Source organism: Rhynchophorus ferrugineus, unplaced genomic scaffold (assembly GCF_030347505.1).
Source record: "Rhynchophorus ferrugineus isolate W39M unplaced genomic scaffold, kcgeb_rfMv2 rfM5, whole genome shotgun sequence".
NCBI lineage: Eukaryota > Metazoa > Arthropoda > Insecta > Coleoptera > Curculionidae > Rhynchophorus > Rhynchophorus ferrugineus.
In genome coordinates, this window is record NW_027472584.1 from 21,075,990 (window position 1) to 21,089,958 (window position 13,969).

The window sequence follows — 13,969 nt, forward strand, 5'->3', positions numbered from 1 at the left end:
CCACTGATCTGTACATTTAATAATCTTTATGTCAGGTTTCCGTAAAAAGCTATTTTTAGTCATAAAAAGCGTGTTCCGGCTTATAAATATTTTAGCGTATTGAGCTCAAGAAAGCGTTTACCTTTATACCCGGGGTATGAATGATGACTGAATACGGAAAAAAGGGAAATAAAACAGTCCGGCACCGAGGTGGGCGAAAAACTTGAAAAACTTTTAAGGTGAACATACTTCAGTTAATTTATTTATATTCACATTTTATTCTAGTACCTTATTCTCATATGATGTATATAAGTTATAATTTGTGAAAGAGCATTAAAGCAAAAAATATTAATTTTTTGGACCGGATGGCCATTATTTATGTTGGCTTAGTTTTTAACACCGACAAGAAATGATTAGCGACATAGTGTGGCATATGAGATTTTTTCGAAAGGTTGTCTTTTAATAAGTATCAAGAAAAATATACGTTGGTCAGTTTATTTCTTCGTATGTTGCCTGAAAGTATGCCTTGGAATTATTCTTTGAATTTCTTTTTTTGTTAATCTTTAGTTATTATGTCTCCATCTTTCTTATATGTGACTATAGTTATATGATATTTATCTTTTGCAAGTTTTAAAAACATTGTAGAAAAGTTTCTTTAGTGTTTGTCTCCATATTTTCTCCAAATTGTATCCATGTATTCGTTTTTGCCTATTCTATCATTCGTTTTACTCTTCATCTACATCTTTTGTACCTTTCTTGTGCTTATCAGATTTTCTTGTTTTCTTTTATTTATATTCTTATTTTTGCAGACCACTAGGCCCTTTATTTTTGGTGAGATCTTCTTAGGTTAATACCCCAGATGGATATTTTTGTATCCAATAATGAGTTTTTGGAATAATTTTAGAGAGTAGTTCCTTGATATGCATATATGTAGAGAATATAGAGAATGATAATAGAGGCAGAAGCTGAAGACATTGTATTAGTGGAGAATTTGAGAAGAATATTCAAAAACTTGCCCACATATTTTACGCTATTCAACAAGCTTTGGAAATGGTTCAAAAAAGGATGTTGACTGTCATATAAACTTTAAACTGTAAGCTTTAATGGTGGCAAATGTAGAGGTTTTTATCCCACTTAGTTATTGGAAACGAAAAGTAGATTTACTATGGTTCTTCTTAGTCGCATATACTTCTTAAGAAAGCAATAAGTGTTTTCATTTATTGATTACGTTTAGACAAATTATATCTGTTATATATTCAACTAAGTCTTCTTATATGCATGTAATTGTTTTATCTTCCATAGTACTGAGTGCAGTTTAAAAAAGTCGGCGTTATAGATACAGCAACACTACAGGAACGAACACAAAAAAATATAATGATAGCTACCCATTATATAGAATAAAAAAGATTAGAGTAATAAAAGAAAGACAATTGAGGTGAAACAAAATTTGATTTCCTGGAGATAGAAGCTGCAATACTTTATACCGTTTCAGTCATAATCCATTCGTATATTATTAAAATTGACATTTCACGGTTAGAACACAATACAAATATTGCAAACTGATTTTGCAATTGAAGAACAACTGTTCTTATACATAATATACGATAATGTACTATAGTTTTTTGAGAACCTATATAATAACGTTTAAATGTGCTATCTGGCCTTACCCGTCATATTCACTTGACATTGTTCTTTGCGACTATCACTTTTAATTATAATTAAAATTGTAAGAATATAAGTATACGAAATAAATAATCATTCTTACGACATACCCAATGAATAATTTAATAAAATTAGACTCGATATTTAGTATTTTAAAGGATTCCATATAATTTTTGAAACAAAAACGAAAGAAAAGTCACGTTTCTAGCCGAAAATGTGACCGTTTCAATTCCATCTTTAAATCTATAGAAGCAAAATAGATGACGACATTTATAGACAAGCTATAATTTTGATAGAACTTCACTCTGTAAAGGGACACTGAACATATATTTTGTCCCCTTTATTTTGTCAGTCCTTTTTTCACTTGTTTTCCCGTTTCTCCTTTACGTAGTTAAGCCTAATGGACCAAACTACCATTGTTTTATAGGGATTTTCGCCCTGCGTCTACTTTGTGAAATTGAAAATATGAAAATGGAAAAATACAATTGCTTCAACAGCATCAACATCACGTACATTTTAAAACATTCAATTCCGTTCATCTTTTGTATCGATTTCAATTAACATAATGAAAAAGGATTATTTTAAAATTGTGTTTTTTTTGTTATTGTAGGAAACATTTGTTAGACGCTTTACCATACGTCAATACTGACGGGTCCCTTCAGCTAATGAAAGACATTATTCTGGCTGGAAATGTGGATAATAACACTATAAACGATTGGATGATGTCGTTGGCTTTCATCCGAAATCCAAGCGAGGATATGATGAAATCAGCCTTAGTAATTCTCAACGAAAAACAATTTTCTTCTACCGTTGCTTTAAGCATAGCTTCGCTAACTCATACATACTGTAACGTGCATGTTGACTGTAAGAGCAGCGGGACTGTACGCTCTATAGTCGAACATTTTGAAAATCATTTGCTAAATCTGATTGAAGTAAATGGCGACGAAAAGGATCAAGATAATGTAAGTTAAAAACGAAAATCATTTCCGTTATAGTCGAAACAATATTTACTGAATATTGCTTAAGATGTTTTTTTTTTAAATACGAGGGTTGTTTTTTATATTTCGGGATTAGATTTCTATTAAGAAAATGACATCGGCTATGGTAAAGTTTGATATTAAGTGGTATATTTTTAAGGTAGACTAGCTCAAGAATAGGTCATTAGTAAAACCAATTCGTCATTTAAAGATGAAATGACAGCAACACCTAATGTTAAGTGATTATTTGCTGACAAAATTCCTGATCGCAGTTCACTTTGACAAGCATGAAATTATACTCAATCAAGATGTCTTTGATTCTTTTTTATTAATCAAAACTCAAAGTTGTATTAATTTTCTAAAATAAATTGGACAAACTGTTTCCAAAATTGGTTCAGTATTTCGATAAAGAATAACAAAATAATAATATCTGCTATAGTTAATATAGAGTTGGGGAAAAAGTAATTTCGACTCCTGATATATGGCTTTTAATGCAAGTAATATTTATTCGATAAGAAATACTATAACGTATTTGTAAGGTAACAATCCATAGTATATTTTATATATAAAGTTGGCGTTATTTATTTCCCTATTCAAAAGTTATTGCACTTTGAAAACAGATATTATAAAGGGTGATTTTAATCATATTTTATTTTACTTCCGAAAAGAAAATAATCAATGCAAGCTCATCAGAAAGGAGTGAGATAATTATCACAAGTACGTTTCATGGTATTTTAATATTTAGCACAATATAATAAAAGCGACATACAATTGAAAAACCATGACATAATATACTAAAAGTAATTGGCTTATCTCCATTTGATTCCAATAGTGGCATAAGTGAAACGGAGATGTACATTTCCGTCTCAAACTTTCTTTAGAAAAGAGATAATGTCTGGATGCTAGTATGTTCAAAAGAAAAGTTTCATCTTGAATCTTATAAAATTAACTCTATATTTTATAGATTTGACTTGAATGGCTTCTAAATATTTGGATGGTATTTTCTTAATCAATCTCAATCTAACTATCGCATCCCAGAAATACTGAAATAGTCGATGGTAAAATATCAATTACTAAACTATCAATAATGCCCAACGCTAAAAAAATTTAATGAACTAAGTTTTCATTTGCAAATCGCTGCACAAAATGAATCACAAATGACAATAATATGTGAATAAGCCTGGAGATGTTTCACATTCGGTTGCAAAATCAAGGAAACCCATGCTAAACATTTGGTGATATTAGAGAGGAACTGTCTATCGTGACGTGTTCAAATAATTAACAACAACGATAGACCACACACATATTTCGTTACTCAACAAAATAGACAAAAATAGATTGGCTGTTGGAAAGTTTTCAGGTATCATTCAGACTTTGTACCGCCCGAAAAAAAAAAACATGAATAACAACAATTTAACAAATCATATGGATAATATTTGGTATTAAAATCCCGAAATAAAAAAGGCAACCTATTTATTATACATTTTTTTCGATAAACTATATAAGGCCGAAAAGAAATCGTATAAAACAATATCGTTTAGTAAAAGTTGAAACGAAATAATTGTGATATTTATCGCTGAAAATAAAATTTATGCATCGTAGATAATAGTGACAATGAAATCGTTGTCTAGCATCGGGCTGATATCAGAATATTTTGAAGAAAAACTTTTTAAACTTGTGGAGGATCCTAATCTGGATGTAGGTATAAGAATTGCGGCCGTGGAAACTTTCAGGCGTCTTCCCTGCGAAAAGACCAGAAGTTATTTCGAAAGTATATTTAAGGATCAGAATCAGGATAGCGAAGTTAGGATTGCTGCATATCTCCAGGTGATGAAATGCCCTAGTTATATACTTGTTCGCACTATTGCCTTTAATTTACGGAACGAAGAAGTGAATCAAGGTAATTATCTAAAATTATGTAAGACCAGTAATTCGTGTTATGTTTATAGCATTAATATAAATTACACTATTTTCTACGTTTATCTTTTCCGAGGCAAAAAAGGAGAAAAGCAACGCGATGTTATTATCATTCCATGTAGCTTGAGAAAACTAAAATCATGTTGAAATCTGCATACAAATACATTTATTTTAGAGCTTGCCCTCTAGATATGTTAGCAATTTTGCTTAAATCTACTGCTTGCTAAATTTCCAAGCCTTTGCGAGATAGTGCCAATTTATAAGTCGGTTTAAAGAAATTACATATCAGATTGGAAAGTCCAATCTTCCTCAACGCTTGCTTTTATACGATATATTTAAGAAAAGCTAATTTCTTAACTATCTATATTTTTATAATTTAGTATTAAATGCTTGCATGTTTTCTGTTTTTTTTTTCATTTAAAAACGCAATTTATTGAGAAAAATTGGTACAATTGATATATATATATATATATATATATATATATATATATATATTTTTAATATATATATATATATATATATATATATATATATATATATATATATATATATATATATATATATATTAAAAAACTAATTTCTATATTAATGGTGATTAACTAAATGAAATTTGTATTTTAGTTGGTTCATTTGTTTGGTCTCATCTACACAACCTTATTAAATCAGCAAATCCATTAAAAGTGGAAATACAAAGTTTATTATCAGAAGCAGATTTGGTCGAAAAATTCAGCAACGATATCAGAAAGTTTTCCCATAATCGAGAAGGATCGATATACTTCGATGAGTACAATATAGGTAAGTTAAGCAGTTACATGTCTGGGAGATACTTTAGTACTTTCCTCATTTTTTTTATGAATCAATATTTAATCGAAGCATAAATAACATATTTTTTAAGCACCAATGAAAATAAGATACAATTCTTCAGGAATTGTATTTCTTCTATTTAATTTAAATAAAATTGCCAAAAAATAATCATGTCGTAAATGCCTTAAGAAATTTGTGAAAGTCACAATCCATCAATAAAAACTTTATTGCTTCCCATGTTTTACGAGAATAGTACTGAAAATTTCTATATTTTTGTAGAATTTAATATTGAACTCAATGATGTTTTTGTCGTTTACATATTGTTAATAATTAGAATAGGAATATCTTACGAAATATTTTTATTTGAAATTGTAATCATATTTTAAAAATGTTGATGTAATTTCAAAATATTAATGAAGAATACTAATGAAAAAATTTCAACATATTATACAGAATTTAATGCTGAATCCGGTGGTATATTAGATATTGGGGTATTATTAGTCTTTCTGATGTTATAGTAAGTTATATCGAATATTGGCGTTTTTATTGAAAATCATACTCCACATTATTTAAGTAAATTTCAAAAATAAGGTACCCAATCACAGAATAGATGTTATATTCATTTTTTTCAATATAACAATATTTTAGCCAAATTGGTGACCAAACATTATTTTACATTTTTTACTCAGGAAAAATTGCGATTTTTGACCATTTTCAGACTTTTTGCTATAATTTCAGTTTGGCGTTTCCGATATTAACAAAAATACCACCATATATGTAAAATCGAATGCCGAAACCAATGACGTCTATTTTATTTTGATATCTCTAATAGTTTCAGAGTTACGATAAAAATATGTTTTAAATGAAAAATTTACTTTTATTTCAAGTAATATTTCCAAATTGTGATGCTTTGTGTCAAAATGAATGGTTTTATAGTTTTTTATGCTGAAAAATATGTATTGTAGCAAAGTTTTTAATCCAATTGGGAAGAAAAAAAATTTTCATGATTTTTTCAATTGTAGTCATTTAGTTTTATCATTGCAAATTATATTTTAAATTATATATAGTAATAAAAGTTTTGGTATTTGTGTAAAATTTCATGGTGAACCCAATAATGTAGATATTGCTTACATATTCTGAATAGTTATATTGATAATTTTATTGGTGCTGGTGTATTCTTAATAGTTTGGTAGTTACAAAAATAATTATTCAAATAATTGTTTCGAAAAATGCAAACAAGCTAATTTTCATTTAGGATGTTATATACCAATGAAAATTTCAACATTCTAGTTGAATTTCAGGAGGTAATTTCGATACAGCAAAGAACAAGGAATAAGAAGCAAAATATTAATTGTTTTCAGTCAACTATAAATGAAAAATATGCTTCACTCTATATTTGTATACTCTATATTTGTTGGGAACATTTTGGCGTTGTGTCCTATGAGCCATTTTACGAAACAAACACACTTGAGCACTATTTCAATAGTACACTAAACAATTATGTTTCGAGCAAAGCTTTGATAAAGAGATTTTAAAGTCAGAACATGTTTTTGATAAGATCAAAACTACTTGTAATGTCTCATATGTATAAGAGACCTCTTCTTATAGAAATGAATTAGAATTTACACAAAAAATACCTTTAAAATGAATTCACAATTCAAGTATAATGATTAAACTAAATATACCATAATTAAACTACAATTCGTAATAAAAGGGTAATATAGTTTCAGCAAAAAGTCATCCAATAAAAAAAAAGCGCCGAGAATTATTTGAGAAAGTTAGGAGAAGGCCATTTCGGCGTAGCTAGACTTGACGTGACAATGGCAAGGAATTTTTTAATTAAAAATTGCGTAATGGATGTTTCGATTAAAAGAAAAAGCGCGAAACATAAAAATCGGCCTAATAAAAATTTATTACTCGAATAAAATATCTGTCGGTCTAAAGTTCTGGAGGTGTCCCACCAACCATTTAAGAATAATTTAGGGTTTTAAAAAAATTACCTTAAAAAACATCATAAAATATGTATGTTACATTTCTCGTATAACTCACCATTTTTTTTTCTTCAGGTGGGAACTATGAGACTAATGTTATATTTTCACCCTCATCCTATATACCCAGAACAGCCATGTTAAATCTTACAGTTGATTTATTTGGGAAATCTGTCAACCTACTTGAGGTAATATATTATAAAATAATCACGGGGTTTTTTTTCTGTACGTTGCTCTTTATGATTTAAAAGATCCAAGGCAGAATGGAAGGCTTCGAGCGTTATTTCGAATCGTTGTTTGGACCTAAGGGTAAAGCCAATGTTTTAAAAGAAAAAGTCGAAGAATATAAGATGAGGTGGACTCGAGGTGTTGAGGATAACAGCGTCATCGAAAGGAATGTCCAGAATATTGCTGACAAGGTTAATACGGTTAAAAATAATCCAAAAGTAAGTAGAGAATATTTGATCCATCAGTTGGTTGTATCTATATTTTAATTAGATCGCATTTGGATACAAAGTGTTTGGAAATGATCTAAAATATTCGTCCTACAATGGCATGGGAGAAATTTATGAGGGACTCCAAAACATGAATGTCTTTGATTACCTAAGGAAACTGCTATCAGGAAAGGTAAGTAACAATATTCGAAAGAAAACCACCAAACTATCGGATACTGAAAGAATTGGTAATTGACATTGATTGATTGATTATATCTATGCTAACTAAAAATATGTAATCAGCATATCTATATTAGAATGTGCCTCCTATTTCCTTTAAATACGATAACACCTTCACTGGAACACTGGTCATTAGGTCATTAGTTCTTTAATGATAATCGAAGAATTACAAACTAAGTGCGGATGCTCTCAAAATATACCTATAGATATATAAGTCATGGTGTAGGTTCACTGCACTCGGAAAATCAGATTTATATTAATATAGGGTGGGTTATCTGTAAAAAAGTAACTTTAATGAATATAATAAGTCAATATTAAGTCAATATCTCTAGTAAAACTTATATGGCCGGATTTATTTAATATTTTCTAGTTTAGGTCTCTTCGACATGTTGATTCATCAGCCGCTTTATATTGCCTCAGATAGTGTGCGAGATAAAGACTTTCAACCATTTGAAACTCCGCACATTCTGGTACCTTTAGGTGTCGATTTTGGGTATGCCGTGTTGAAAGGACGATATTGGTTTGACATTTTCCCAGAATTTCGAAATCGTGTGCCAATTAAGACATACTACATCGATCTAAAGAAGTGACAATCAGACGGCGCTATGTCTGGTGAATACGCTGGGTGGGGTAGCCCATGTGAGCTGCACCAGTATACCCTTTACAAATCACATCTGGTCGAGCGTTGTCATGCAGGTTTATGTATATATTGTTGGCCTTTTTTTATAACAATACGTTATTCAATTTGTCAAATTGACAACGGTATACATGTGCAGTAACAGTTTCATTCAGTTTTGCTGATATGCTTATAAAACCATTATGGCCATGAATATTCCGCTTCAATGTCGATTGAGCCATTGACCTCAATTAAATTAATCCATGACTTTCTCTGCTTCGGATTATCGTGGTACATTCACTTTTCATCGTCAGTTAGAATAAGCTATAGAAAAATATTCTTACTTTGCCGGTTAAGCAACAAGTACTGCAATTCATTGTCCTCGAACATTTTTGGATCTCAAGCGGTTCCTACTAAATGGAAAATGTTATTTTCTGTAGAGAAACGTCAAAACTGTCGAATTTAATTTGCTTACATTGATACTTACGATATATTTTCAACGATATATATCAAAATACATGCAATCACAATATATCTACCCAAAATATTCAAAATAGGGTCCAATAACAGCAACAAATGCCTCTAATTTCTGCTATAAACCAATAGATGACTCACCCTATATGAAAATATCAATTTTTCTTCAGCTGTTTTTGAGTGTTTTGCTGACTAGATATATATTAAACGACTGAGGACTGTCTGTTGTGACCTAATCTATTCTTTTTTTTAGGAAATAAACTACAAAAAAGCATCGATGTTTCTCGATAGCAATTATATTGTTGCCACCGGTTCAGGGTTGCCGCTGTTCTTGTCAGCAATAGGCACAGGAACAGTTAATATAAAGTTGTTCGGTTCATTAAAGCCGGCGGACTTCTCCAAACACAAAGAGCTCGATCTGGTGGCCAATTTTGAGCCAACAGCATCGCTGGACATTTCCGCTGAAATGTCCTTAAATAGCTTTTATGCTAGTACCGGAATTAAATTAAAGACCAATATGCAATCCTCCGTCGCTGTCAAAGGCGATCTAAAAATAAGGGGATCCAGATTGGTCAGCGTTAAATTCAGTTTGCCCAAGAAGAATATTAAAATATTTGGAGCAAGGTAATTTGTTATTTTATTTAATTTTATATAAGAAATTTGTTGTACAACTTTGTTAAAAAAAACCAAAACTCATGTTGTTGTTTTTTCCATCTTAAAAACATGTTTGCCATGTTTTGTTACATACCAATAAAAATAGTAATAACCAATAAATATATCTGAATCCATGATGAATATTCAGAATAATTTGTCTTATAAATAAACATGTAAAACTAATTTTTGTCTAGGATTTTATATATACCAATGAAAATTTCGACATTCTAGTAGAATATCAGGTTGATTTGCACGAGTTGTCAAAGGTAATTTCAATACATTTGATAAAGAAAGCCCTCATCACTAAAAATATTGGAATACGAGGAATTGGAAGTAGCATTCGACTGAAAAAATGATCCGAAAACACAAGATAAATCCTCCACGTTATTTAATGTAAATATAAATACATTTTCCAAGATAAAAAAGCAAGCTAATTATATAAACAGAAATGTACATTCTAATGCTTTATATTTGTTGGAAAAAAATTGATGTTGTATACTATATCCCCTTGCTCATGCTCTTCTTTATATCGATAGTAAACATTTCTTTATAACCTATAAAATAGTTTTTGAATTCTATGCTATGCATTATTCTATTCTATGCATTTAAGTGAATGTAAGTTTTGTAAAAAGTTAAGTCATGCAAGTAAGCAGGTTACAGGAGGGTATATGGGTTGACTTTTTGATGAATTTATCGATAATACCCAATTTGTGTGATGAGGGGCACTGTCGTGATAAAAAAACCAAGAGCTATTCTGCTTCATGAGTGATGCTACTTCATGAAAATGATACGTGACACCCAATTCATGAAGTATTTGTTGCTATTATTAGTATTTAACCCGAGAATAATATATTTTCGTTATGTAAAATTTTCTTGCTTAAAATTGAACTGGTATATAAATGGTACTGGTGTCGTAATTTTAATACAATCAGATATAACTGGATGAAAATTTCAACATTTGTATAGAATTTAATACCAAATCGGTTGGTGTATTAGTTATTAGGATGTTATGAGTATTTCGAAAGTTATATCAAGTTATATCGGACATTGTCGTTTTTCCAGATTAATATATACTACATTATTTAATTAATATTGTCAGAATACGTTACCATAGCGCAAAACAGACGTTATATTCGTTTTTTTCGGTATAAAATACACAAGATAACGAAGTTTTAGCCAAATCGGCGACCAAACATTTTTTTGTGATTTTTCCATATATATACTCAGGAAAAATTGCGAATTTTGGCCATTTTTAGACTTTTCGTTATAATTTCAGTTTGGCCTTTCCAATATTAATGAAAATACCACCATATATGTAAAATCGGATGCCGAATCCAATGACGCCTATTTTATTTTGATATCCCTAATAGTTTCAGAGTTATAGTTAAAAATATGTTTTGTGAACAAAAATTACATTCACTGATTTCAAATAATATTTCAAAATGTTGATGCTTTATATCAAAATTGATGACTCTATAGTTTTTTATACTGTAAAATATATCTTGCAGCAAAGTTTTAGTTCAATTAGTAAGAAAAAATATTTTCATGATTTTTTAAGTTTTAGCTACTTTTTTTGTTGTAACTTCTATTTCAAATCATATATACTAATAAAAATTTCGGTATTTGTACAGAAATTCATAGCTAATGTAATGAAGTCCATATTATTTACATATTCAATTATTGTGAGTGTTTAATTATTTTCGATAGGTTGGAAGTTATAAAGCAGTTTGTTTGTTTTCATCAATATTCAGTATTGAAATAAATATAACATTTGCTAATTAATTAATTAATTTGCCAAATTCAAAGTTATCTTGTGAAAAAGCGTGTTTATTGTTAATTTTCTAAATGGTGTTCATCGCTAGCAATACTAATACATTTTTTCATTTTTTGATCCAGTTAGTAAAACATGTCATGACTTATTCAGGCAAGGAAAAAAAGCTAATAATCATAAGAGGTTAGATCCTAGTCTAACGCCAGGTGGGGTAGAATTGTGATTAAAGCATTTTAATGGAAAATTTCCCAGATTTATCACTGTGTGACCGGCAGTTATCGATCAATATATCAATACCTCATTATCAGACCGTCCATTTTTTGTGAACCATATATGAATTATTGCTTTCTAAAAGATTGAAACCAAAACTGACATTTTTCTTTGAGGTCTTTAAGCAGCATTTTTCTTTAAATGAAACGTTTTCTAAAATTTATCTATTATGCACTTCAATAATTCCAATAAACTTCATTGAGGTGTACCTGTTTTAGTTTCTTTTATTGTAGAGTAGGCTTCCTCTTGTTTGACTCTAAACATTCTAGCTGTAATGTAGTCTTTCAATAGCTCAGTGTGTCGGTAGCATTTTCTGTAGCTTATGAACAAGGCCGTCATGCCATGCCTTATCAAAGGCTTGTGCTAAATCTAGGAATATATCTAAAATACCTTTTTACCTTCATAGGTTTTTTCAATTATATCTGTTATTATAATGCACCTGGCCAATCTCTGAATGTCCGTTAACAAACCTAAACTGATGTGTAGGTGTATTAAGTTTTTCTCTCTATAATCAGTTTTATCCTTTTCAACAGGAGTTTTTCAAATACCTTGTGGTAGCAGTACGACAGGCTTTTATTTGATTTGGTGATTTTTCCAGGCTTTGGGATAATGATAATTTCATTGGAATATATTTTGGTCGAAATACTGTATTAATCAAGTAGGCGACTTTTGTAGTTTCCGTTCTTGGTAGTTTTTGCAGCAATTGTCCTATTATTAAGTCATAATTTGATGATTTATTTGGATTAATGCTAACTTTAATGACTTTGTTTACTTCTTTCGGTGTGATTAACTGAATTCTATGCTTGGAAAATTATACTTAATATCAGTTTTGCTTGATTTGAATGCTTCTTCTAGATAATCAGTAAGTGGTTCAGCGTTTTCTTGATTGCTGCGTGCCCAATTTTCACGTATAGGTGGAAAATTAAGGATAAAAATTAGATAGGGTTCTTCGAAGATATATAACAACCTAACTCTTTTAGTTCGTTACACAGCGATGTAGATCAAATTAACCCCATTATGTAATATGAATGGAGGAAGAATCTCGCTTGATTAGTCGCACTTGTTTTAGACAGACAATAAGTTATATCATATACTAATTATAAGGATTCAGGACATACCTGGTGTAAATTTTTATTATTAAGAAAACAGAATACCTTGAGAAATCATCGTCCTTCGATTCGTAGAGAAAAATACGTTATTATATGTGTCAGATTTGGATATGGCTTGAGCTAGGTCATTGTCAATCCTAATAACAAATATTGAGAATCCGTTTTAAAATTAACGGGGAGCTGACGACCGTGACAAAGAGATAAGCAATAATTTCGCACGAGAATAATTTATTTTTAAGGGACGTACCTATTTTAATCAAACGCTTTTGTTTTGTTTCAATGAAATCGTATATTTGTTTTAAATTTTATGCGCTGATGATTGAATATAATATCAGTGCATAAGCTGATAATTTGAAAATGAATATTTAATTTTCATTTTCCTCTCGGCTTTTTTACGGCTATATTCCGCTTTGATTGGTCGAGCATATTACGAAAAGAAAAAGTTTCATTTTAATCAGATTGATGTAGTTTTTAATTAAAACTCACAATGGCAGATTATTTTGATGTAAATATTTATAGCTCGAACAATGGACATATGGAGGATGATATTTTATGTTTTTCCGATCCGAAATTATTGAACTAATTGAACAAAGTAAAGCTAATGCATTTCCAATAGGTCTAATGCTCCATAAAACTCAAATTTCTCTTGGAATAATTATTAAACAACATTAGTTTATCTCTCATTTACGTTATATTTATTATTCACGGATAATTCAGTAAAGAATTTTCAATTTCAAGTTTTTAAAGTGATTTTGACAGTAGGATTGCTAGGCGATTCGCTAACATACATTCTGACATAGTTTACATCTTATTCCGAACATTCCCAAGCTGATACGATAATATTCGATGATTGTGTGTTTCCATATTGAAAGAAACTTGAAATTTGAGGTTAGAGTTAGTGATTTGAAATGTGTTTTCCATGATGAACGTGTTATATGCCAGCTTCTATGAACAATGAATATTCTTCAAAAGAGGGGATTACAATAGCTATGAAAGGATACATTATTCCGCAACATCTCCGAATTTGGCGCATGTTCATATTGGCTCCACTTAATTTTAAAACAGAGAATAGTC

The 13,969-nt window shown here is 30.0% G+C and overlaps 1 protein-coding gene across 3 annotated transcripts in view; it reads left to right on the plus strand.

Annotated features, from left to right (window-relative positions):
• Positions 1-13,969, plus strand: part of Apoltp (Apolipoprotein lipid transfer particle) — a 159,110-nt gene that overhangs the window by 31,335 nt on the left and 113,806 nt on the right. For all 3 annotated transcript variants that reach the window (XM_076404794.1, XM_076404795.1, XM_076404796.1), the window contains exons 5-11: positions 2,252-2,603; positions 4,221-4,518; positions 5,157-5,330; positions 7,406-7,515; positions 7,579-7,773; positions 7,826-7,954; positions 9,345-9,715. In XM_076404794.1, the coding sequence (XP_076260909.1) occupies positions 2,252-2,603; positions 4,221-4,518; positions 5,157-5,330; positions 7,406-7,515; positions 7,579-7,773; positions 7,826-7,954; positions 9,345-9,715 (1,629 nt within the window). The remainder of the gene's footprint in view (positions 1-2,251; positions 2,604-4,220; positions 4,519-5,156; positions 5,331-7,405; positions 7,516-7,578; positions 7,774-7,825; positions 7,955-9,344; positions 9,716-13,969) is intronic.